At 43.6% G+C, this 25,615-nt stretch overlaps 1 protein-coding gene across 1 annotated transcript in view; it reads left to right on the forward strand.

Moving 5' to 3' along the window:
- The window catches only part of LOC123491213 (protein spinster homolog 1-like), a 28,762-nt gene extending 14,664 nt beyond the window's left edge, over window positions 1–14,098 (forward strand). The window contains 4 exon segments of the mRNA XM_045221326.1: window positions 7,293–7,358; window positions 11,456–11,554; window positions 11,691–11,859; window positions 12,629–14,098. Coding sequence (XP_045077261.1) covers window positions 7,293–7,358; window positions 11,456–11,554; window positions 11,691–11,859; window positions 12,629–12,699 — 405 coding nt within the window. The 3' untranslated portion in view covers window positions 12,700–14,098.
- Window positions 14,099–25,615: the final 11,517 nt, after the last annotated feature.

The raw sequence follows: 25,615 nt of genomic DNA on the forward strand, positions 1-25,615 counted from the left end.
GTGTCACCCCCTTTGAAGAGGGGGATGACCGCGGCAGCTTTCCAATCTCTGGGGATCTCAGACGTTACGAAAGAGAGGTTGAACAGGCTAGTAATAGGGGTTGCGACAATTTCGCGGCTAGTTTTAGAAAGAAAGGGTCCAGATTGTCTAGCCCAGAAGATTTGTAGGGGGTCCAGATTTTGCAGCTCTTTCAGAACATCAGCTGTCTGGATTTGTGTGAAGGAGAAGCGGGGGGGCATGGGCAAGTTGCAGCGGAGGGTGCAGAGCTGGTGGCCAGGGTAGTGGTAGCCAGGTGGAAAGCATGGCCAGCCGTAGCAAAATGCTTGTTGAAATTCTCGATTATTGTAGATTTATCGGTGGTGATAGTGTTTCCTAGCCTCAGTGCAGTGGGCAGCTGGGAGGAAGTGCTCTTATTTTCCATGGACTTTACAGTGTCCCAAAACATTTTGGAGTTAGTGCTACAGGAAGCACATTTCTGTTTGAAAAAGTTAGCCTTTGCTTTCCTAACTGCTAATGCAGTACGCCACAGGATGTTTTTGTGCTGGTCAAGGGCAGTCAAGTCTGAGGAGAACCAGGGGCTATATCTGTTCTTAGTTCTGTATTTTTTGAATGGGGCATGTTTATTTAAGATTGAGAGGAAATTACTTTTAAAGAACAACCAGGCATCCTCTACTGACGGAATGAGATCTATATCCATCCAGGATACCTGGGCCAGGTCAATTAGGAAGGCCTGCTCGCTGAAGTGTTTTTGGGAGCGTTTGACAGTGATGAGGGTGGTCGTTTGACCGCGGACCCGTTACGGACGCAGGCAATAAGGCAGTGATCGCTGAGATCCTGGTTGAAGACAGCGGAGGTGTATTTAGAGGGTAAGTTAGTCAGGATGATATCTATGAGGGTACCCATGTTTACGGATTTAGGGTTGTACCTGGTAGGTTCGTTGATAATTTGTGTGAGATTGAGGGCATCTAGTTTAGATTGTAGGATGGCCGGGGTGTTAAGCATATCCCAGTTTAGGTCACCAAGCAGTACGAACTCTGAGGATAGATGGGGGGCAATTAATTCACATATGGTGTCCAGGGCACAGCTGGGGGCTGAGGGGGGTCTGTAGCAAGCGGCAACAGTGAGAGATTTATTTCTGGAAAGGTGGATTTTTAGAAGTAGAAGCTCAAACTGTTTGGGCACAGACCTGGATAGTATGATAGAGCTCTGCAGGCTATCTCTACAGTAGATTGCAACTCCACCCCCTTTGGCAGTTCTATCTAGACGGAAAATGTTATAGTTGGGGATGGAAATTTCAGAATTTTTGGTGGCCTTCCTAAGCCAGGATTCAGACACTGCTAGAACATCAGGGTTGGCGGAGTGTGCTAACGCAGTGAATAACTCAAACTTAGGAAGGAGGCTTCTGATATTTACGTGCAGAAAACCAATACTTTTACGGTTACAGAAGTCAACAAATGATAGCTCCTGGGGAGTAGGAGTGATACTGGGGGCTGCAGGGCCTGGGTTAGCCTCTACATCACCAGAGGAACAGAGGAGGACTAGAATAAGGATACGACTAAAGGCTTTAAGAACTGGTCTTCTAGTGTGTTGGGTACATAGAATAAAGGGGGCAGTTCTCCGGGCGTTGTAGAAAAGATTCAGGGCATTATGTACAGAAAAGGATATGGAAGGATATGAGTACAGTTCAGGTAACCCTAAGCGTTGGGTAACAATGAAAGAGATAGCGTCACTGGAGGCACCCGATTGAGCCGGTCTCGGCGTGTATGGGGGGTGGAACAAAGGAACTATTTGAGGCAGTTTGAGAGGGACTAGGGGTTCTACAGTGAAATTGTATAATAAGAACTAACCCAAACAGCAATAGGCAAGGCATAATTGACATGGGAGAGAGGCATAAAGCAGTCACAGGTGTTATTAGAGAGAGCTAAGACAACAACTGGAAATAGCGATAATGTTTGGGCTAAGGCTAAACAGAATAAACAGGACAGGGGTACCGTGTAAAGGAACAGTCCAGCAGGCATCAGCTGTGCAGCTGAGTGATCATAAGGTCCAGTGAACAGCAATATGTGAGTCCGAGAGCAGTTCAAATTGGTGCTTCAGCACAGCTAGCAGGGAGCACAGTTGTAGTTTGCGTGTGCTAGCGGGCCGGGGCTGGCAGATGGATCTTCGTGGTCGCCGCAAGCGGGAAGCCTGTTGAAACCACATCAGACTATTTCGTCGGCAGACCAGTCGTGTTGGATCGGCGGGGCTCAGTGTCAACACTAGGAGGTCCCGTCCGGTTGACAGAGAGGTAGATAGCCGGGAGATGGGCCTGAGGCTAGCTCAAGGCTAACTGGTGCTTGCTATAGGGCAATGGTAATCAGCCAACAACAGGTTGCAGCTAGCTAGCTGGTTGTGATGATCCGGCGCTAGGGTCCAGTGATTCCGGCAGAAAGTCCAATAAGCTCTGGGTCGATAGCACGCTGGGTCGATAGCACGCTGTGCAGACTGGCCGACGAATTGTCCAGGCTAGAGCTAGAGCTGGCTGGTGGATAGTGTAGGCCACGGACAGTGGTGAAGACGCTAACGGTGACTAATAGTAAGTAGCCATTCAGTTGCAGCTACACTATTTTCAGCTTACGGTTCTCGATGAAAGTTATAAAGAAATAATAGAATCCTTTCCACGTTGGGTGAGGCGGGTTGCAGGAAAGTATATTTAGTTAAAGAATGAAAAGTAAAAATTGAGAAATATATACAAAATAGACAAAAAAAACAAGAAACGGGATATTTACACAGGGACAATGAATAAAAGCGACCGCACTGCTACGCCATCTTGGAATGGAGAGTTCTTTGCCATGAGGTGCCATGTTGAACTTCCAGTGACCAGTATGAGGGAGTGTGAGAGCGAAGACACCAAATTTAACACACCTGCTCCCCATTCACACCTGAGACCTTGTAACACTAACGAGTCACATGACACAGGGGAGGGAAAATGGCTAATTGGGCCCAATTTGGACATTTTCACTTAGGGGTGTACTCACTTTTGTTGCCAGCGGTTTAGACATTAATGGCTGTGTGTTGAGTTATTTTGAGGGGACAGCAAATGTACACTGTTATACAAGCTGTACACTCACTACTTTACATTGTAGCAAAGTGTCATTTCTTCATTGCTGTCACATGAAAAGATATACTCAAATATTTTCAAAAATGTGAGGGGTGTACTCACTTTTGTGAGATACTGTGTATATATACACAGTTGAAGTCGGAAGTTTACATACACTTAGGTTGGAGTCATTAAAACTCGTTTTTCAACAACTCCACAAATGTATTGTTAACAAACTATAGTTTTGGTAAGTCGATTAGGACATCTACTTTGTGCATGACACAAGTAATTTTTCCAACAATTGTTTACAGATAGATTATTTCACTTACAATTCACTATATCACATTTCCAGTTGGTCAGAAGTTTACATACACTAAGACTGTGACCTCAATCCTATAGAAAATGTGTGGGCAGAACTGAAAAAGCGTGTGCGAGCAAGGAGGCCTACAAACCTGACTCAGTTACATCAGCTCTGTCAGGAGGAATGGGCCAAAATTCACCCAACTTAGTGTGGGAAGCTTGTGGAAGGCTACCCGAAACGTTTGACCCAAGTTTAAACAATTTAAAGGCAATGCTACCAAATACTAATTGAGTGTATGTAAACTTCTGACCCACTGGGAATGTGATTAAAGAAATAATAGCAGAAATAAATCATTCTCTCTACTATTATTCTGACATTTCACAGTATTAAAATAAAGTGATGATCCTAACTGACCTAAGACAGGGAATTTTTACTAGGATTAAATGTCAGGAATTGTGAAAAACTGAGTTTAAATGTATTTGGCTAAGGCGTATGTAAACTTCCGACTTCAACTTGTGTGTGTGTGTGTGTGTGTGTGTGTGTGAGAGGGGAAAAAAGTGTTTGATCCCCTGCTGAAGAAACACAAAATAACTGTCAATCTCCCTCGGCCTGGGGCTCCATGCAAGATCTCACCTCGTGGAGTTGCAATGATCATGAGAACGGTGAGGAATCAGCCAAGAACTACATGGGAGGATCTTGTCAATGATCTCAAGGCAGCTGGGACCATAGTCACCAAGAAAACAATCGGTAACACACTATGCCGTGAAGGACTGAAATCCTGCAGCGCCCGCAAGGTCCCCCTGCTCAAGAAACCACATATACAGGCCCGTCTGAAGTTTGCCAATGAACATCTGAATGATTCAGAGGAGAACTGGGTGAAAGTGTTGTGGTCAGATGAGACCAAAATTGAGCTCTTTAGCATCAACTCAACTCGCAGTGTTTGGAGGAGGAGGAATGACCCCAAGAACACCATCCCCACCGTCAAACATGGAGGTGGAAACATTATGCTTTGGGGGTGTTTTTCTGCTAAGGGGACAGGACAACTTCACCGCATCAAAGGGATGATGGACGGGGCCATGTACCGTCAAATATTGGGTGAGAACCTCCTTCCCTCAGCCAGGGCATTGAAAATGGGTCGTGGATGGGTATTCCAGCATGACAATGACCCAAAACACACGGCCAAGGCAACAAAGGAGTGGCTCAAGAAGAAGCACATTAAGGTCCTGGAGTGGCCTAGCCAGTCTCCAGACCTTAATCCCATAGAAAATCTGTGGAGGGAGCTGAAGGTTCGAGTTGCCAAACGTCAGCCTCAAAACCTTAATGACTTGGAGAAGATCTGCAAAGAGGAGTGGAACAAAATCCCTCCTGAGATGTGTGCAAACCTGGTGGCCAACTACAAGAAATGTCTGACCTCTGTGATTGCCAACAAGGGTTTTGCCACCAAGTACTAAGTCATGTTTTGCAGAGGGGTCAAATACTTATTTCCCTCATTAAAATGCAAATCAATTTATAACATTTTTGACATGGGTTTTTCTGGATTTTTTTGTTGTTATTCTGTCTCTCACTGTTCAAATAAACCTACCATTACAATTATAGACTGATCATGTCTTTGTCAGTGGGCAAACGTACAAAATCAGCAGGGGATCAAATACTTTTTTCCCTCACTATATATATATATATATATATATATATATATATATATATATATATATATATTACTCACAGCGAGCAAAGTGATCATGCTGTTTGAATGTGGCTGCTATGAAAGTCAACTGTTTGCGTGTGATCAGGGGTGTATTCATTCTGCCGATTCTGTTGAAAAACGTTTCTTAAACGGAAGCAAATGGAACGAAACGGGGATGAACATACCTGAATTTATCCAATAGAAACTCTCGTATGCAACTGTTGGACTAATGTTTACACCCTAGATCAACTAAATGCCTGCAAGCGTGTGCAATGTGGTATTGAATGTGTCACTGTCACCTTGGTTACTCAAAATTATCTTGACCTGTGCACCTACGTTGTAAACTTTAATTCATAGGCTAGATAGTAGTAACCTCCTTATGGGGACAGGGAACATTTAAGTATCATGTATTAGCCTAAACCTATCGATGTGAATGGAATATGAATGACAGTCCATCCAATATATGCTGTAATAGAAATAAGGCCATGCTCATAAAAAAATTAATCATCCTCCCTTGTCTTAAACGGCACTGACTGCAACTGAAATGCACTGTCTGCCATCTGCCCGGTACAGTTGAAACCGGGATTCATCCGTGAAGAGCACACTTTACCAGCATATCAGTGGTCATCGAAGGTGAGCATTTGCCCACTGAAGTCTGTTACGACGCCGAACTGCAGTCAGGTCAAGACCCTGGTGAGGACAACGAGCACGCAAATGAGCTTCCCTGAGACGGTTTCTGACAGTTTGAAGAAATTCTTTGTTTGTGCAAACCCACAGTTTCATCAGCTGTCCGGGTGGCTGGTCAGATGATCCCATAGATGAAGATGCCGGATGTCGAGATCCTTGGCTGGCGTGATTACACATCGTCTGTGGTTGTGAAGCCGGTTGGACGTACTACCAAATTCTCTAAGACTACGTTGGAGGAGGCTTATGGTAGAGAAATTAACATTCAATTCTCTGGCAACAGCTATGGTGGACATTCCTGCAGTCTGCATGCCAATTGCAACTCCCTCAACTTGAGACCTCTGTGGCGTTGTGTGACAGCTGTACATTTTAGTGGCATTTTACTGTCCCCTGCACAAGGTGCACCTGTGTCAATCAATCAATCAATCAATTTTATTTTATATAGCCCTTCGTACATCAGCTAATATCTCGAAGTGCTGTACAGAAACCCAGCCTAAAACCCCAAAACAGCTAGTAATGCAGGTGTAGAAGCACGGTGGCTAGGAAAAACTCCCTAGAAAGGCCAAAACCTAGGAAGAAACCTAGAGAGGAACCAGGCTATGAGGGGTGGCCAGTCCTCTTCTGGCTGTGCCGGGTGGAGATTATAACAGAACCATACCAAGATGTTCAAAAATGTTCATAAGTGAAATGTACAGTTGATTTGTCGGAGGACAGACCATTCACAGAGACAAACTGATATCTTTCCGACAGGTAAGATCTAAACCAGGCCAGAACTTGTCCGTGTAGACCAATTTGGGTTTCCAGTCTCTCCAAAAGAATGTGGTGATCGATGGTGTCAAAGGCAGCACTAAGGTCTAGTAGCACGAGGACAGATGCAGAGCCTCGGTCTGACGCCATTAAAAGGTCATTTACCACCTTCACAAGTGCAGTCTCAGTGCTATGATGGGGTCTAAAACCAGACTGAAGCATTTCGTATACATTGTTTGTCTTCAGAAAGGCATGATCATGCTGTTTAATCCGTTTATTGATATGCCACACCTGTCAGGTGGATGGATTATCTTGGCAAATGAGAAATGCTCACTAACAGGGATGGATGTAAACACATTTCTGCACAATTTGAGAGAAATACGCTTTTTGTGCGTATGGAACATTTCTGGAATCTTATTTCAGCTCATGAAACGTGGGATCAGCACATGTTGCGTTTTATATTTTTGTTCAGTGTATATATGCCTTACTTTCTCAAATATAGACTATTAGCTTTCATTTGAACTCAATTTGATATTCTCCTATGAACTTCCATGTTGGTGCTCGTGGGCCCTTTTACATGGAATGCAAAGATGGAATGTTTTATAGTACGTGAAGTTTTGAAAATGTTGTATGCTTTAAATGCCAGGATGTCATAATCATTTCTGCTTTTCATCTAGTATATTTCAGCCTCTGTCTTTTTCACACCCACAAACATACATGCTTTCCTCTCTGGCGTTGTATTCGCAGTGCATGGTAAAAGTAATGGTGGTCTAACCAGTTTTTTTTTGTGTGATCAGGTGTTTATCTTCCTGGGAGAGACCTTCCTGTCTATGAACTGGGCCATTGTAGCGGACATTCTGCTGGTGAGTTCAGATGTATAACTATCATCTCTCTCTGTCTCTCTGTCTCTCTGTCTCTCTCTCTCTCTCTCTCTCTCTCTAAAGCGCAATATGGTTGTGCCCTATTCAATAAATGTCCGTATACAGATGTTTCTGATCAAATTAGCGTGATCTGTCTAGAGCAATGTTGCCCAACTCCAGTCCTCGAGAACCCCCAACGGTACACATTTTTGTTGAAGCCCATGACAAACTCACCTGATTCAACTAATTGATGGCTTGATGATTAGTTGACAAGTTGAATCAGGTGTGCTTGTCTGGGGCTACAACAAAAATGTGTACTAACTGGAAAGTATGGATTCGGTTTCTGAGGAATTTAGATCACGCCAAGTCAGTGGCATATACGAATAGCCACATTTCTAGGAATATAACCCATGCATGTATCTCTTTAGTGCACATTCTCAACCTTCCAACCTCAAGGTTACAGTGCATTCGGAAAGTATTCAGACCCCTTGACTTTATCACATATTGTTACGTTACAGCCATATTCTAAAATTGATTAAATCGTTTTTTTGTTTTCATAAATCTATACACAATACCCCATAATGACGAAGCAAAAACAGGTTTTTAGAAATGTTTGCAAATTTATAAAAAATAAAAAACATTACTTTTACATAAGTATTCAGACCGTTTACTCAGTACTTCATTGATGCACCTTGGGCAGGGAGTACAGCCTCAAGTCTTCTTGGGTATGACGCTACAAGCTTGGCACACCTGTATTTGAGGAGTTTCTCCCATTCTTCTCCGCAGATCCTCTCAAGCTCTGTCAGGTTGGATGGGGAGCGTCGCTGCACAGCTATTTTCAGGTCTCTCCAGACATGTTTGATCGGGTTCAAGTCCGGGCTTTGGCTGGGCCACTTAAGGACATTCAGAGACTTGTCCGAAGCCACTCCTGCGTTGTCTTGACTGTGTGCTTAGGGTCGTTGACCTGTTGGAAGGTGAACCTTCGCCCCAGTCTGAGGTCCTGAGCGCTCTGGAGCAGTTTTCCATCAAGGATCTCTCTGTACTTTGCTCTGTTCATCTTTCCCTCACACCTGACTAGTCTCCCAGTCCCTGCCGCTGAAAAACATCCCCACAGCATGATGCTGCACCACCATGCTTCACCGTAGGGATGGTGCCAGGTTTCCTCCAGATGTGACGCTTGGCATTCAGGCCAAAGAGTTCAATCTTGGTTTCATTAGACCAGAGAATCTTGTTTCTCATGGTCTGAGTCCTTTAGGTGCCTTTTGGAAAACTCGAAGCGGTCTGCCGTGCCTTTTTACTGAGGAGTGGCTTCCGTCTGGCCATTCTACCATAAAGGCCAGATTGGTGGAGTGCTGCAGAGATGGTTGTCCTTCTAGAGGAACTCTGGAGCTCTGTCAGAGTGACAATCGGGTTCTTGGTCACCTCCCTGACTAAGGCCCTTCTTCTACGATTGCTCAGTTTGGCCGGGCAGACAGCTCTAGGAAGAGTCTTGGGGGTTGCAAACTTCTTCCATTTAAGAATGATGGAGGCCACTGTTCTTGGACCTTCAATGCTGCAGAAATTTTTTGATACCTTTCCCCAGATTTGTGCCTCGACACAATACTGTCTCGGAGCTCTACGGACAATTCCTTCGACTTCATGGCTTGGTTTTTGCTCTGACATGCACTGTCAACTGTGGGACCCTATATAGACAGGTGTGTGCCTTTCCATATCATGTCCAATCAATTGAATTCAAGTTGTAGAAACATCTCAAGGATGATCAATGGAAACAGGATGCATCTGAGCTCAATTTCCAGTCTCATAGCAAAGGATCTGAACACATACAGTGAGGGGAAAAAAGTATTTGATCCCCTGCTGATTTTGTACATTTGCCCACTGACAAAGACATGATCAGTCTATAATTTTAATGGTAGGTTTATTTGAACAGTGAGAGACAGAATAACAACAAAAAGATCCAGAAAAACGCATGTCAAAAATGTTATGAATTGATTTGCATTTTAATGAGGGAAATAAGTATTTGACCCCTCTGCAAAACATGACTTAGTACTTGGTGGCAAAACCCTTGTTGGCAATCACAGAGGTCAGACGTTTCTTGTAGTTGGCCACCAGGTTTGCACACATCTCAGGAGGGATTTTGTCCCACTCCTCTTTGCAGATCTTCTCCAAGTCATTAACGTTTCGAGGCTGACGTTTGGCAACTCGAACCTTCAGCTCCCTCCACAGATTTTCTATGGGATTAAGGTCTGGAGACTGGCTAGGCCACTCCAGGACCTTAATGTGCTTCTTCTTGAGCCACTCCTTTGTTGCCTTGGCCGTGTGTTTTGGGTCATTGTCATGCTGGAATACCCATCCACAAACCATTTTCAACTCCCTGGCTGAGGGAAGGAGGTTCTCACCCAAGATTTTACAGTACATGGCCCCGTCCATTGTCCCTTTGATGCGGTGAAGTTGTCCTGTCCCCTTACCAGAAAAACACACCCAAAGCATGTTTCCACCTCCATGTTTCACGGTGGGGATGGTGTTCTTGGGGTCATAGGCAGCATTCCTCCTCCTCCAAACATGGCGAGTTGAGTTGATGCCAAAGAGCTCGATTTTGGTCTCATCTGACCACAACACTTTCACCCAGTTCTCCTCTGAATCAATCAAATGTTCATTGGCAAACCTCAGACGGGCCTGTATATGTTCTTTCTTGAGCATGGGGACCTTGCGTGTACTGCAGGATTTCAGTCCTTCACGGCGTAGTGTGTTACCAATTGTTTTCTTGGTGACTATGGTCCCAGCTGCCTTGAGATCATTGACAAGATCCTCCCGTGTAGTTCTGGGCTGATTCCTCACCGTTCTCATGATTTCACGAGGTCAGATCTTGCATGGAGCCCCAGGCCGAGGGAGATTGCCAGTTATTTTGTGTTTCTTCCATTTGCGAATAATTGCACCAACTGTTGTCACCTTCTCACCAAGCTGCTTGGCGATGGTCTTGTAGCCCATTCCAGCCTTGTGTAGGTCTACAATCTTGTCCCTGACATCCTTGGAGAGCTCTTTGGTCTTGGCCATGGTGGAGAGTTTGGAATCTGATTGATTGCTTCTGTGGACAGGTGTCTTTTATACAGGTAACAAACTGAGATTAGGAGCACTCCCTTTAAGAGTGTGCTCCTAATCTCAGCTCGTTACCTGTATAAAAGACACCTGGGAGCCAGAATTCTTTCTGATTGAGAGGGGGTCAAATACTTATTTCCCTCATTAAAATGCAAATCAATTTATAACATTTTTGACATGCGTTTTTCTGGATGTTTTTGTTGTTATTCTGTCTCTCACTGTTCAAATAAACCTACCATTAAAATTATAGGCTGATCATTTCTTTGTCAGTGGGCAAATGTACAAAATCAGCAGGGGATCAAAAACGTTTTCCCCCTCACTGTATGTAAATAAGGTGTTTCTGTTTTTTTATTTTTAATACTGTGGCAGACCAGGGGGTTTGATCAAGACATTTACACAGATCAGACACAAGTGTGACACCTCAGTTTCAAGGGTGTTTATTTAAAACAATAAAGAAAAATAAACCGGTCTCCTCCAGGAAACCTCTTCTGGGTTAACGCCTTCTGGGCTCCGGGGAATGCTGTCTCCTCTGAGGTAGAACACCGAGCTCCTCGGTTCTAGCAGACTGTGAGGATTTCTATCCAGTAGCAACCTCTCATTACCTCCAACCCTCCCGTGTGCTGCCCTCCTGGCAGCTTTATGGGCCCCGTATGGCTGGTGAGCAATCAGCCCCTTGATTACTCACCAGCCCCAATTAGTCCTGGCCGGAGGACCCGTCGAGACCTGGCATGTCTAGCAGAGGGAGCCACTGCCGCGTGATGTAGACTGTCACCAGACCTTGACGAGTCTCCCCCTGGTGTCATTATGGGGTATTGTGTGTAGATTGACAGGGAAAAAATGATTGAATCCATTTTAGAATAAGGCTGTAATGTAACGAAATGTGGAGACAGTCAAAGGGTCTGAATACTTTCCGAATACACTGTACTTATGTATTGTGCTGATTTTATAAGATATACAAAAAAGTTTGCTAATTCTTTCCTCTCTCTCTCTCCCTCCATCTTTCTCAGTACGTGGTTGTCCCCACTCGTCGTTCCACAGCTGAGGCCTTCCAGATCGTTCTCGCTCACCTCCTTGGAGATGCTGGTAGTCCTTATCTCATAGGAGTGGTATGTCACGTGATTTATTATCACACACACACACATAAACGCCTACCTACACATTTGATACACACACACACACTTGTCTAAAGAAACCGAGTATGATCCTCATTTACTGTGTAACATCCCCCCCCCCCCCCATCAGGTGTCAGACTCTCTGAAGCAGACTGACTCGTACCTGTGGCAGTTCCGCTCCCTGCAGCTCTCCCTCCTCACCTGCTCTTTCGTGGCAGTGGGGGGCGGGGCTTTCTTCCTGGCTACCGCCCTCTTCATCGAGAAGGACCGTCAATGTGCCGCAAACTACGCAATCTCAGGTGAGAGGCTAAACTTGGAGCTACCTTTATGTGCCCGGCCTCAGATTAGCAACAGGTGACACTATGACAGCCTAACTATGAATGCATGTGAAGTGGTGATAGTCATACAATTCAACGAGGAGCCTTAAAAAAAATCTCCCTTATTTTACCAGGAACGTTGACTGAACACAGTTTCAGTTACAGCAATGAACTGGGGAATAGTTACAGGGGATGAATAAGCCAATTGGAAGCTGAGGATAATTAGGTGGCCATCATCTAATCCCTACAATAAGTGCCATGGGATCTTTATTGACCACAGAGAGTCAGGACACCCATTTAATGTCATGTCCAAAAGACGGCACCCTAAACAGGGCAATGTCCCCAATCACTACCCTGGGGCATTGGGATATTTTTTTTGACCGGAGGAAAGAGTGCCTCCTACTGGCCCTCCAACACCACTTCAAGCAGCATCTGGTCTCCCATCCAGGGACACACCAAGACCAACCCTGATTAGCTTCAGAGGCAAGCCTGAAGTGGGATGCAAGGTGGTATGCTGCTGGCCCAACACTGGTCTAACACTGTTACTCCTGCTAACTACGGGTATGTGAGGGAGAGTTTTGAGAGACTAACAATAGTTGAGAGCAACCACAGATGAGACTGGTAGAGATGACTCTACAGACCACAGGTGATGTTAGCAGAGAGAGGCTAGTAACAGTTACAAGAAACTGCCAGGTCACATATTCTGCTCATCTTGATAATTGTACTGTCCTGCATTTTCTTTCCCTGACAGATGATGAACCAATTGTTGTACCCAAGAGCGGCAGGTCCACGAGGGTGCCAGTGTCCAGCGTTCTGATTTGAGGAGATAAAAGGGACGTTGGTGACTCCTGTGGAAGATGCTGCACCCTGATTGGTCCCTGTTTCAGTGACCAATCGCGCAGCAGTGTTTTTACAACTATGGTCTTTGATTGTATTTGTAACATTTTAGATTATATGGTTTTTAATACCTTTATCTGCTGATGAACATGGCAGAGTCAGAGCTGCCAAACCTTCCGCTCATCATTTCCTTGTGTTTTTGTAGTCACCAACCAGATATTCCACTTCTGATTGTCTTCACATGTTGTCATGACAACATGAGACATAGTGGCTTATGAGAAATGTATGCAGAGTAAAAGTCAAAGAGCCACATCAGTGGAAGCCTAACCTCTGTGGCTGGAAGAGGTGACCGGATAGAAGAAAGGACTTTCAGAGAGGGAATTTCAGAGGAGAAGCAGCTACTTTACCCGAGGGAGAGAAGGAAGCAGAAAAGCCTTTTTGCATTCCGATGCATGCACCCCCATTAAATCTCCTGTTGCAGCCAATGTGTCGCAGGGTCACAGATAGGGTGTCACTCTTAGACAGACACTCATCCGTTATTCTACAGGGACCATATGTCGACGGTAGAGACCTGTGGAAAACCGGCAGGATATTTTTCACCCCAGCGCTCTGATTGCGCTGTAACCACTACATCCCAACTACTGCTGCTGTACTTCTTGCTTTGGTCTGAAACGCAGAGCTCTGATTGGCCACGGAACAACTACGGCTGGCCCATTTCAAAGCCATTCCAACCAGTGCTGTCATCCTCCCGTCAACAAACTAAGACTGTAAATATGATGCTTGTCCGTTCAGTGTAACCACATACTACTTACTACATACAGTATCAGACCGATTTAAAGGGAGTTGGCAGGCACAGGCCCGTGGTACCCGCATTGGACTCCAAACCCACCGATCTGTTGTCGGATGTTGCATTTTTAACAGATTAAGCCTAATAATCCTTGTTCTGTTTTTAGACCCGTTTTGGTATATTATAATAATAACACTAGATTTGTCCCTCGGCTCCCTAGAAAATGGTGGCGGGACAAATGTCTGTTCCAGACAGGTGCAGAAGATAATCTATGGTTTTTAAGACTATTGTTTTTATTAGTGGTGTTTTTATGGAATGTTCCGGGCGGTCAGGTGTACTTTGGGTTTTTGTGACCTCATATAGAGGCACTGATGTCACAAAGTCCAGGATATAAAATCAGGTCTATTACAGAGTGTACATTTCTTAATTGTCTGAGGAAAATGTATATCCCTTTTTTAATGAAGGCGTTAAATTATTTAAAAAATATATATTGGTTATTTTGGAAAGAAACTTTTTAGTTAAAGTTGCTAGTTTCTAATATGAATTTGATTTGATGTAACCTTTTGTTGAAACATTAAACAATGAGAAAGGACTGTTGTTGAGATGACTCATGGAATGATTTCTCTATGTATCTGTGCAGATGTCACTTAGTGCTTTGCAGATGCAGAGGTGATAAATGTGTCTTTGAAGCTTGGATCCTGTAAGCCCATAGCCAGGTTTTCATGGAGGGTTGTAGACTATGCTGCACAAGTGCAGCTGTAACCTCTCTCATTCAGCCTTTCTATACCTTTCCCCCTCTCCTCTCACTCCTATGACATCTCCCTCTCCTCTGCCCCTCTCTCATTCAGGAATTCCTCCTCTACCCTTATTTGTTTCAGTTGTCTACACAGTCTCTCTCCTCTTTGATGGAGAGCGAGAGAAAGAGGAGCTCACGGCTTCCTTCCGTTGGTGTGGTTTCCTGTTTGTAGGTGGGAGGGTGAGCGAGAAAGCAGGTCGCTTAAACAACGTTCACACAATATTCAATCTTAACGCTGCTGCGAGACGGTGTGTGTGTGTGCGCCCACATGAGTGTGTATGTCCAGAGCAGTTTGACATTTGTGTTCTTCTGAGAACTAGCGTCTTCTCAGATGCTCAGGCAGTTAAACCAGGATGGTAACACTCAATGCAACATGCCTTGCCAACCAGCTTTTCTGATGGCAGTCTGCTAGAGGAGCATCTATAGTGGCGGAAACATTTCCCCTAAAATGATTGTCTGGAGACAATAATAATGAGTACACTGATGAAGATGGGGAACACACACACAGAGCTACAGTGAGGGAAAAAAGTATTTAATCCCCTGCTGATTTTGTACATTTGCCCACTGACAAAGACATGATCAGTCTATAATTTTAATGGTAGGTTTATTTGAACAGTGAGAGACAGAATTACAACAAAAACATCCAGAAAAACGCATGTCCAAAATGTTATAAAATAAAATATAATAAATTGATTTGCATTTTAATGAGGGAAATAAGTATTTGACCCCTCTGCAAAACATGACTTAGTACTTGGTGGCAAAACCCTTGTTGGCAATCACAGAGGTCAGACGTTTCTTGTAGTTGGCCACCAGGTTTGCACACATCTCAGGAAGGATTTTTTTCCACTCCTCTTTGCAGATCTTCTCCAAGTCATTAAGGTTTCGAGGCTGACGTTTGGCAACTCAAACCTTCAGCTCCCTCCACAGATTTTCTATGGGATTAAGGTCTGGAGACTGGCTAGGGCACTCCAGGACCTTAATGTGCTTCTTCTTGAGCCACTCCTTTGTTGCCTTGGCTGTGTGTTTTGGGTCATTGTCATGCTGGAATACCCATCCACAACCCATTTTCAATGCCCTGGCTGAGGGAAGGAGGTTCTCACCCAAGATTTGATGGTACATGGCCCCGTCCATCGGTGAAGTTGTCCTGTCCCCTTAGCAGAAAAATACCCCCAATGCATAATGTTTCCACCTCCATGTTTGACGGTGGGGATGGTGTTCTTGGGGTCATAGGCAGCATTCCTCCTCCTCCAAACACGGCGAGTTGAGTTGATGCCAAAGAGCTCGATTTTGGTCTCATCTGACCACAACACTTTCACCCAGTTCTCCTCTGAATCATTCAGATGTTCATTGGCAAACTTCAAGTACTTTTTTCCCTCACTGTATAAGAGGCACCTGTCGGGATTTGCCATTCCATGTCTGTGTCGTATACTTTATCTAACTGACATTTCTGAGTTGATTTTCAGATTCTACTTCCCTGACTCAAAAATAAAGCATTATTACTGACAGCTCAATTAGCAGCTCAGTTGACGATAACTGATTATTGACTCGTATGGACCAAATGATAGCCAAGGGTCTGAATGTTGGCCACTTCTTATGCTGTTCCCACTGTTCCTTCTACAGCATAAACACTGGTCCAAATACAGACCCTTGTGGTACCCCGGTGTAGGATTTTGATTTAGAACTATAGGATGGTACATGCATCTTTTGAACCAAGAACTGAATACTTGTCATTCCCTGTATTTTAATGTGCGTTTCAGGTCTCTTTGAGAGGTAGCGAGAGAGAGAAGGAGGCGATAAGATCAGAGGTACGGTGGTGGGGAGAGGTGATCTGAAACAACATTGTGAGAATGATAGAAGAAAGGCACATTGGGGGAGGCTGAGATGACAGCGGGGTAGGAGAGTTAATGAGAAGAGTGAGAAAGGGAAGGAGGAGGAGACTGAACAGGTCGTACAGACAGAAGGGTGCATCGAGGAAGGCACCTATGTCAAGCTGCTATAGTCAAGATTCCTTACAGTTAACTGAAAGAGGAAAAGACAGAGTGGACAAAAAGAACAGATGGTGTTAAATAGAGTTGCATGTGGTAGGATAGGGATTTGAGCAACAGACAGGTATGGTATACTGTAGATCAAATGCATCCAAAATGGCGCATCTCAGTGTAGCTGACGACTGAGCTGGTCTTGGGATTGGATTGGGGGCAACTCGGCCTGAACTCGACGTCCGGTTTAGAACCAATCTCATTGACCACATGGCAGATCATCAGCGACCTACGACCTAACGCTCTGTTGGGAATCTTCACACACTGTTGCTGGTATTTTGGCCCATTCTTCCATGCAGATCTCCTCTAGAGCAGTGATGTTTTGGGGCTGTCGCTGGGCAACACGGACTTTCAACTCCCTCCAAAGATTTTCTATGGGGTTGAGATCTGGAGACTGGCTAGGCCACTCCAGGACCTTGAAATGCTTCTTACGAAGCCACTCCTTCATTGCCCGGGCGGTGTGTTTGGGATCATTGTCATGCTGAAAGACCCAGCCACGTTTCATCTTCAATGCCCTTGCTGATGGAAGGAGGTTTTCACTCAAAATCTCACGATACATGGCCCCATTCATTCTTTCCTTTACACGGATCAGTCGTCCTGGTCCCTTTGCAGAAAAACAGCCCCAAAGCATGATGTTTCCACCCCCATGCTTCACAGTAGGTATGGTGTTCTTTGGATGCAACTCAGCATTCTTTGTCCTCCAAACACGACGAGTTGAGTTTTTACCAAAAAGTTCTATTTTGGTTTCATCTGACCATATGACATTCTCCCAATCCTCTTCTGGATCATCCAAATGCACTCTAGCAAACTTCAGACGGGCCTGGACATGTACTGGCATAAGCAGGGGGACACGTCTGGCACTGCAGGATTTGAGTCCCTGGCGGCGTAGTGTGTTACTGATGGTAGGCTTTGTTACTTTGGTCCCAGCTCTCTGCAGGTCATTCACTAGGTCCCCCCGTGTGGTTCTGGGATTTTTGCTCACCGTTCTTGTGATCATTTTGACCCCACGGGGTGAGATCTTGCGTGGAGCCCCAGATCGAGGGGAGATTATCAGTGGTCTTGTATGTCTTCCATTTCCTAATAATTGCTCCCACAGTTGATTTCTTCAAACCAAGCTGCTTACCTATTACATATTCAGTCTTCCCAGCCTGGTGCAGGTCTACAATTTTGTTTCTGGTGTCCTTTGACAGCTCTTTGGTCTTGGCCATAGTGGAGTTTGGAGTGTGACTGTTTGAGGTTGTGGACAGGTGTCTTTTATACTGATAACAAGTTCAAACAGGTGCCATTAATACAGGTAACGAGTGGAGGACAGAGGAGCCTCTTAAAGAAGAAGTTACAGGTCTGTGAGAGCCAGAAATCTTGCTTGTTTGTAGGTGACCAAATACTTATTTTCCACCATCATTTGCAAATAAATTCATTAAAAATCCTACAATGTGATTTTCTGGATTTTTTTTTTCTCAATTTGTCTGTCATAGTTGACGTGTACCTATGATGACAATTACAGGCCTCTCTCATCTTTTTAAGTGGGAGAACATGCACAATTGGTGGCTGACTAAATACTTTTTTTCCCCACTGTATGTCCGGTGCACTGTGTAAGTGTACCTGATGAGAAGTGGGCCTGAATGTTTGCACAAATCTCCAGTTGATTTCAGTGCATGTACAGTGTTGAGTCAGGTTAGGATTCAAACCTCTACCAACGCTCTGGTTTCTTCTCCACTCAGCACCCCAGGATTCGGGTTGGCCCACCCACCATGTGAGTATGTGTGTGATGGCTAAAGTTCTACACAAATCTTTTCATGATATCTCTTTAGAAAAATGTATGATGATGATGATGATGATGATGATTATGATTAACCTTCCTCCTCAGACAACCCCTTTGCTGCCACAAGCATGTGAGTTACTACACACACACACACACAAACGCACACACATACACAGACAATGACTCATATTACCCGTCAAGCGAAATGTACCTGTCTTTCTATCCCACAGTTCACCACAGATCGTTTGGAGACCGAACTCTGTCACCCCAACTGAAAATGGTGAGATGTCTCGCTCTTCCTCTACATCAAATGTCTATTTTCTCCATTTGTTTTCTTTCTTCCTTCTTCCACCACCATCTCCATAACGTCACAGTTCAGTTCCTTCTTAATAGTTTGGTTTGTTCTTGCAGAGAGTAATGACGGCTATGAGAGTCCAGGAAAAGGTAATGTGGACGCTATATCCTACCATGTTCAATAACACTGATCCCCTCAAACTTTTGTGTACAGTAACTGCTGAAGAAGTTTAGAAAAATGGCACATAGCTCCTTAGGTGAAAAAAATATACACTGAGGGAAAAAAAGTATTTGATCCCCTGCTGATTTTGTACGTTTGCCCACTGACAAAGACATGATCAGTCTATAATTTTAACGGTAGATTTATTTGAACAGTGAGAGACAGAATAACAACAAAAAAATCCAGAAAAACGCATGTCAAAAATGTTATAAATTGATTTGCATTTTAATGAGGGAAATAAGTATTTGACAACTCTGCAAAACATGATTTAGTACTTGGTGGCAAAACCCTTGTTGGCAATCACAGAGGTCAGACGTTTCTTGTAGTTGGCCACCAGGTTTGCACACATCTCAGGAGGGATTTTGTCCCACTCCTCTTTGCAGATCTTCTCCAAGTCATTAAGGTTTCGAGGCTGACGTTTGGCAACTCGAACCTTCAGCTCCCTCCACAGATTTTCTGTGGGATTAAGGTCTGGAGACTGGCTAGGCCACTCCAGGACCTTAATGTGCTTCTTCTTGAGCCACTCCTTTGTTGCCTTGGCCGTGTGTTTTGGGTCATTGCCATGCTGGAATACCCACCCACGACCCATTTTCAATGCCCTGGCTGAGGGAAGGAGGTTCTCACCCAAGATTTGACGGTACATGGCCCCGTCCATAGTCCCTTTGATGCGGTGAAGTTGTCCTGTCCCCTTAGTCTCAGCTCATTACCTGTATAAAAGACACCTGGGAGCCAGAAATCTTTCTGATTGAGAGGGGGTCAAATACTTATTTCCCTCATTAAAATGCAAATCAATTTATAACATTTTTGACATGGATTTTTTTGTTGTTATTCTGTCTCTCACTGTTCAAATAAACCTACCATTAAAATTATAGACTGATCATTTCTTTGTCAGTGGGCAAACGTACAAAATCAGCAGGGGATCAAATACTTTTTTCCCTCACTATATATATATGTTTTATTGTCACATACACCAGATAGGTGCAGTGAAATGTATTGTTTTACAGGGTCAGCCATATGGCACCCCTGGAGCTAAGGTTAAGTGCCTTGCTCAAGTGCACATCGACAAAGTTTTCACTTTGTTGACTTGGGTGTTTGAACCAGCAACCTTTTAATTACTGGCCCAACGCTCTAACCGCTACTGTACCTGCTTGCTTACTACTCACATTCACCTACTCACATTCATTCAGACAATTGGACATTAAACCATTCATATACTCTGACGTGATTGATTGACAGCTGTGTGTGCGTGTCTCTGCGGATGTGCTATCTCTGTTCTATAGAGTATGTCAACCAGGTGACGGACGACTATGAACCAGGATCAGGCTACCTGTGAGTGTTCATTTAATTTAAACAAAATACACTGAGTATACCAAACATTAGGAACACCTTCCTAATATTGAGTTCACCCCCCCCTTTTCCCTCAAAAGAGCCTCAATTCGTCGGGGCGTGGACTTTACAAGGTGTTGAAAGCGTTCCACAGGGATGATGGCCCATGTTGACTCCAATGCTTCCCACAGTTGTGTCAAGTTGGCTGGATGTCCTTTGGGTGGGGGACCTTTCTTGATACACACAGGAAACTGTTGAGCGTGAAAAACCCAGCAGCGTTGTAGTTCTTGACACATACAGGTGTGCCTGGCACCTACTACCATACCCCGTTTAAAGGCACTTAAATATTTGTCTTGCCCATTCACCCTCTGAATGGCACACATACACAATCCATGTCTCAATTGTCTCAAGGCTTAACAATCCTTCTTTAACCTGTCTCCTCCCCTTCATCTACACTGATTGAATTGGATTTAACAAGTGACATCAGTAAGGGATCATAGCTTTCACCTGGATTCACTTGGTCAGTCTGTGTCATGGAAAGAGCAGGTGTTCCTAATGTTTTGTATACTCAGTGTATACTGTATGTCAGTGCCTCACTCTGAATGTTACACTTTGCTTTTCCAGGGTTTTCTGGAAAAAAAGTGGCAATTTTTACTGAGTGGACTGTCTTGGCTAAATTAAATTAATGTTAATCATGTGGCTATAGAGTACTGGGGACTCTCGGGTTTTGTGTAACCTCTCTCTCGTTCCTCCATATAGAATAGTGTTACCATCAGATCTTCCTGGGACTGGGTCTCTGCGTCATTCCAACCAATGTCTCATCTCCAAAAGCTCCAAAAGCACAGGTAGGTAACGTGAGGTGGAGAGGTGACTGAATATGAATCATTACTTTAGCCCTGTTCGGATGGGATACATTTTAATGGGGGAGCTCAGGTAATGTAATTATGTGCACGAGCACAAATCACTACATCCGTAATTTGGTAAAACTGGTTAAACTAATCCCGTCCAAATCGTCCACTGGAAAAACTGACATTCTGTGGTAATAATTACATAACCGACGTTCTATAGTAATACTAGTCCCGTGCGAATAGGGCTTTTGTGACATATTGTGGTTGAATTATTTATTAATTTTTTTGTGAAATCCACAATGCAGTAAGCCCAATTCGGAGGGGATACATTTTACTGGGGGAGCTCAGATAATGTAATTATGTTCACGAGCACAAATCACCACGTCCGTAATTTTAGTCCCGTCCGAATCTGCCATGTCAGTAATTTTTACTTGGCAGGAAGGTTATTATCCCAGCCCTAAAAACCTACTGTTTTTCAGGAAACTCCCAGTTCATCCATGTGTTTTGAGAGATCTTACAGAGTTTAACAGGTGCTGCACCCAGTTTGGGTAAGAACTTGGGAACAAATTGATCCTTAAAACAAAGTGCTATGCACGTAGCCTACAGCTGTATGAACTGTTTTGTCACATATCAACTTTCCTAGTGCCATACTTATCTTTTAAAAGATGAAGTGGACAATATTGTGCCAATGAATTGATAAATTGCTAAATGCGTCAGGTAATTAAATGTCTGCATAGGTAACAGTTCATGGTTCTAAAAAATGATGTACTTTTTACTCCATACATTTTCCCTGACACCCAAAAGTACTCGTTACATTTTGAATGCTTAGCATGACAGAAACATTGTCCAATTCACACACTTATCAAGAGAACATCCCCGGTCATCCCTACTGCCTCTGATCTGGCAGACACACTAAACACACATGCTTCGTTTGTAATTGATGTCTGAGTGTTGAAGTGTGCTGAACTTAAATAAAACTAAAATGGTTCCGTCTGGTTTGCTTAATATAAGGAATTTTGAATAATTTATACTTTTACTTTTGTACTTAATTATATTTGAGCAATTACATTTACTTTTGATACTTAAGTATATTTAAAACCAAATACTTTTAGACTTTTACTCAAGTAGTATTTTACTGGGTGACTTTCACTTTTACTTGAGTAATGTTCTATGAAGGTATCTTTACTTTTACTCAAGTATGACAATTGGGTCCTTTTCCCATAACCGGCGTTCTATAGTAATACTAGTCCCATTCGAATAGGGCTTTAAAGACACTTAAATACATGGATATTACACATGCAGAATAAAACTTGCAAGTTGAAATCACAAGTGCAATGCATGAAATTGCCAAAGACTCCAGCGACCCTAGTCATAGACTGTTCTCTCTGCTACCGCACGGCAAGCGGTACCGGAGCACCAAGTCTAGGTCCAAAAGGCTTATTAACAGCTTCTACCCCCAAGCCATAAGACTCCTGAACAGCTAACCAAATGGCTACCCAGACTATTTGCACTGACCTCCGCACCCCCATTTTATGCTGCTGCTACTCTCTGTTTATTATCTATGCATAGTCGCTTTACCTCTACCTACATGTACATATTACCTCAATTACCTAGACTAACCTGTACCCCCGCACATTGACGCTGTACAGTTACCCCATGTATATAGCCTTGTTACTGTTATTTTATTGTTGCTCTTTAATTATTATTATTTATACAGTACCAGTCAAAAGTTTGGACACTACTCATTCAAGGGTTTTTCTTTATTTTTTACTATTTTCTACATTGTAGAATAATAGTGAAGACATCAAAACTATGAAATAACATAAATGGAATCATGTAGTAACCAAAAAAGTGTTAAACAAATATATTTTGTATTTGAGATTCTTCAAATAGCCACCCTTTGCCTTGATGACAGCTTTGCACACTCTTGGCATTCTCTCAACCAGCTTCACCTGGAATGCTTTTCCAACAGTCTTGAAGGAGTTCCCACATATGCTGAGCACTTGTAGGCTGCTTTTCCTTCACTCTGCGGTCCAACTCATCCCAAACCATCTCAATTGGGTTGAGGTCGGGGGATTGTGGAGGCCAGGTCATCTAATGCAGCACTCCCTCACTCTCCTTCTTGGTAAAATAGCCCTTACACAGACTGGAGATGTGTTGGGTCATTATCCTGTTGAAAAACAAATTATAGTCCCACTAAGCCCAAACCAGATGGGATGGCGTATCACTGCAGAATGCTGTGGTAGCCAAGCTGGTTAACTGTGCCTTGAATTCTAAATAAATCACAGACAGTGTCACAAGCAAAGCACCCCCACACCATAACACCTCCTCCTCCATGCTTTACGGTGGGAAATACACATGCGGAGACCATCCGTTCACCCACACCGCGTCTCACAAAGCCCCGGCGGTTGGAACCAAAAATCTCAAATTTGGACTCATCAGCCCAAAGGACAAATTTCCACCGGTCTAATGTCCTTTGCTCGTGTTTCTTGGCCCAAGTAGGACTCTTCTTCTTATTGTTGTCCTTTAGTAGTGGTTTCTTTGCAGCAATTCGACCATGAAGGCCTGATTCACACAGTCCCCTCTGAACAGTTGATGTTGAGATGTGTCTGTGACTTGAACTCTGTGAAGCATTTATTTGGGCTGCAATTTCTGAGGCTGGTAACTCTAATGAACTTATCCTCTGCACAGAGGTAACTCTGGGTCTTCCATTCCTGTGGTGGTCCTCTTGAGAGCCAGTTTCATCATAGCGCTTGATGGTTTTTACGACTGCACTTGAAGAAACTTTCAAAGTTCTTTACATTTTCCGTATTGACTGACCTTCATGTCATAAAGTAATGATGGACTGTCGTTTCTCTTTGGTTATTTGAGGAGATCTGCCAGTATCTGCCAGTTGCCATATTTCTTTCCTCTTTAAAGTTTTTGTGAAGCACATGTGCAGAAAGTTATACAGAGGTTTAGAAATCAGGAAAAGGCGTCTTGATGGGCCATAGAATTGTATTGATAAAATGCTGTCTGGAGTATTCACATCATGTTCATATGATATGTCAATGTAGAAGCAGAGGAGGACAAAGAGCAGGGTGAGTGATGCAATAGAAATCTGTCTTGTAGGTTTATCAGTATAAACATAACAATGGTTGTAGACTGGAGTGTACATACAGTTGAAGTCGGAAGTTTACATACACCTTAGCCAAATAAATTTAAACTCAGTTTTTCACAATTCCTGACATTTAATCCTAGTAAAAATTCCCTGTTTTAGGTCAGTTAGGATCACCACTTTATTTTAAGAATGTGAAAAGTCAGCATAATAGTAGAGAGAATGATTTATTTAAGCTTTTATTTCTTTCATCACATTCCCAGTGGGTCAGAAGTTTACATACACTCAATTAGTATTTGGTAGCATTGCCTTTAAATTGTTTAACTTGGGTCAAACGTTTTGGGTAGCCTTCCACAAGCTTCCCACAATAAGTTGGGTGAATTTTGGCCCATTCCTCCTGACAGAGCTGGTGTAACTGAGTCAGGTTTGTAGGCCTCCTTGCTCGCACACGCTTTTTCAGTTCTGCCCACACATTTTCTATAGGATTGAGGTCAGGGCTTTGTGATGGCCACTCCAATACCTTGAATTTGTTGTCCTTAAGCCATTTTGCCACAACTTTGGAAGAATGCTTGGGGTCATTGTCCATTTGTAAGACCCATTTGCGACCTAGCTTTAACTTCCTGACTGATGTCTTGAGATGTTGCTTCAATATATCCACAACATTTTCCTTCCTCATGATGCCATCTATTTTGTGAAGTGCACCACTCCCTCCTGCAGCAAAGCACCCCCACAGCATGATGCTGCCACCCCCGTGCTTCACGGTTGGGATGGTGTTATTTCGGCTTGCAAGCAACCCCCTTTTTCCTCCAAACATAACGATGGTCATTATGGCCAAACAGTTCTATTTTTGTTTCATCAGTCCAGAGGACATTTCTCAAAAAAGTACGATCTTTGTCCCCATGTGCAGTTGCAAACCGTAGTCTTGCTTTTTTATGGCAGTTTTGGAGCAGTGGCTTCTTCCTTGCTGAGCGGCCTTTCAGGTTATGTCGATATAGGACTCGTTTTACTGTGGATATAGATACTTTTGTACCTGTTTCCTCCAGCATCTTCACAAGGTCCTTTGCTGTTGTTCTGGGATTGATTTGCACTTTCCGCACCAAAGTACGTTCATCTCTAGGAGACAGAACTCGTCTCCTTCCTGATTGGTATGACGGCTGCGTGGTCGCATGGTGTTTATACTTGCGTACTATTGTTGTACAGATGAACATGGTACCTTCAGGCATTTGGAAATTGCTCCAAAGGATGAACCAGACTTGTGGAGGTCTACAATTTTTTTTCTGAGGTCTTGGCTGATTTCTTTTGATTTTCCCATGATGTCAAGCAAAGAGGCACTGAGTTTGAAGGTAGGCCTTGAAATACATCCACAGGTACACCTCCAATTGACTCAAATTATGTCAATTAGCCTATTAGAAGCTTCTAAAGCCATGACATCATTTTCTGGAATTTTCCAAGCTGCTTAAAGGCACAGTCAACTTAGTGTATGTAAACTTCTGATCCACTGGAAATGTGATACAATGAATTATAAGTGAAATAATCTGTCTGTAAACAATTGCTGGAAAAATGACTTGTGTCATGCACAAAGTAGATGTCCTAACCGACTTGCCAAAACTATAGTTTGTTAACAAGAAATTTGTGGAGTGGTTGAAAAAACGAGTTTTAATGACTAAACCTAAGTGTATGTAAACTTCCGACTTCAAATGTATACAGTATATCCCGTAATCCTGTGTGTGTTTGT

Source organism: Coregonus clupeaformis, chromosome 7, assembly GCF_020615455.1.
Source record: "Coregonus clupeaformis isolate EN_2021a chromosome 7, ASM2061545v1, whole genome shotgun sequence".
NCBI classification, from domain to species: Eukaryota; Metazoa; Chordata; class Actinopteri; order Salmoniformes; family Salmonidae; genus Coregonus; species Coregonus clupeaformis.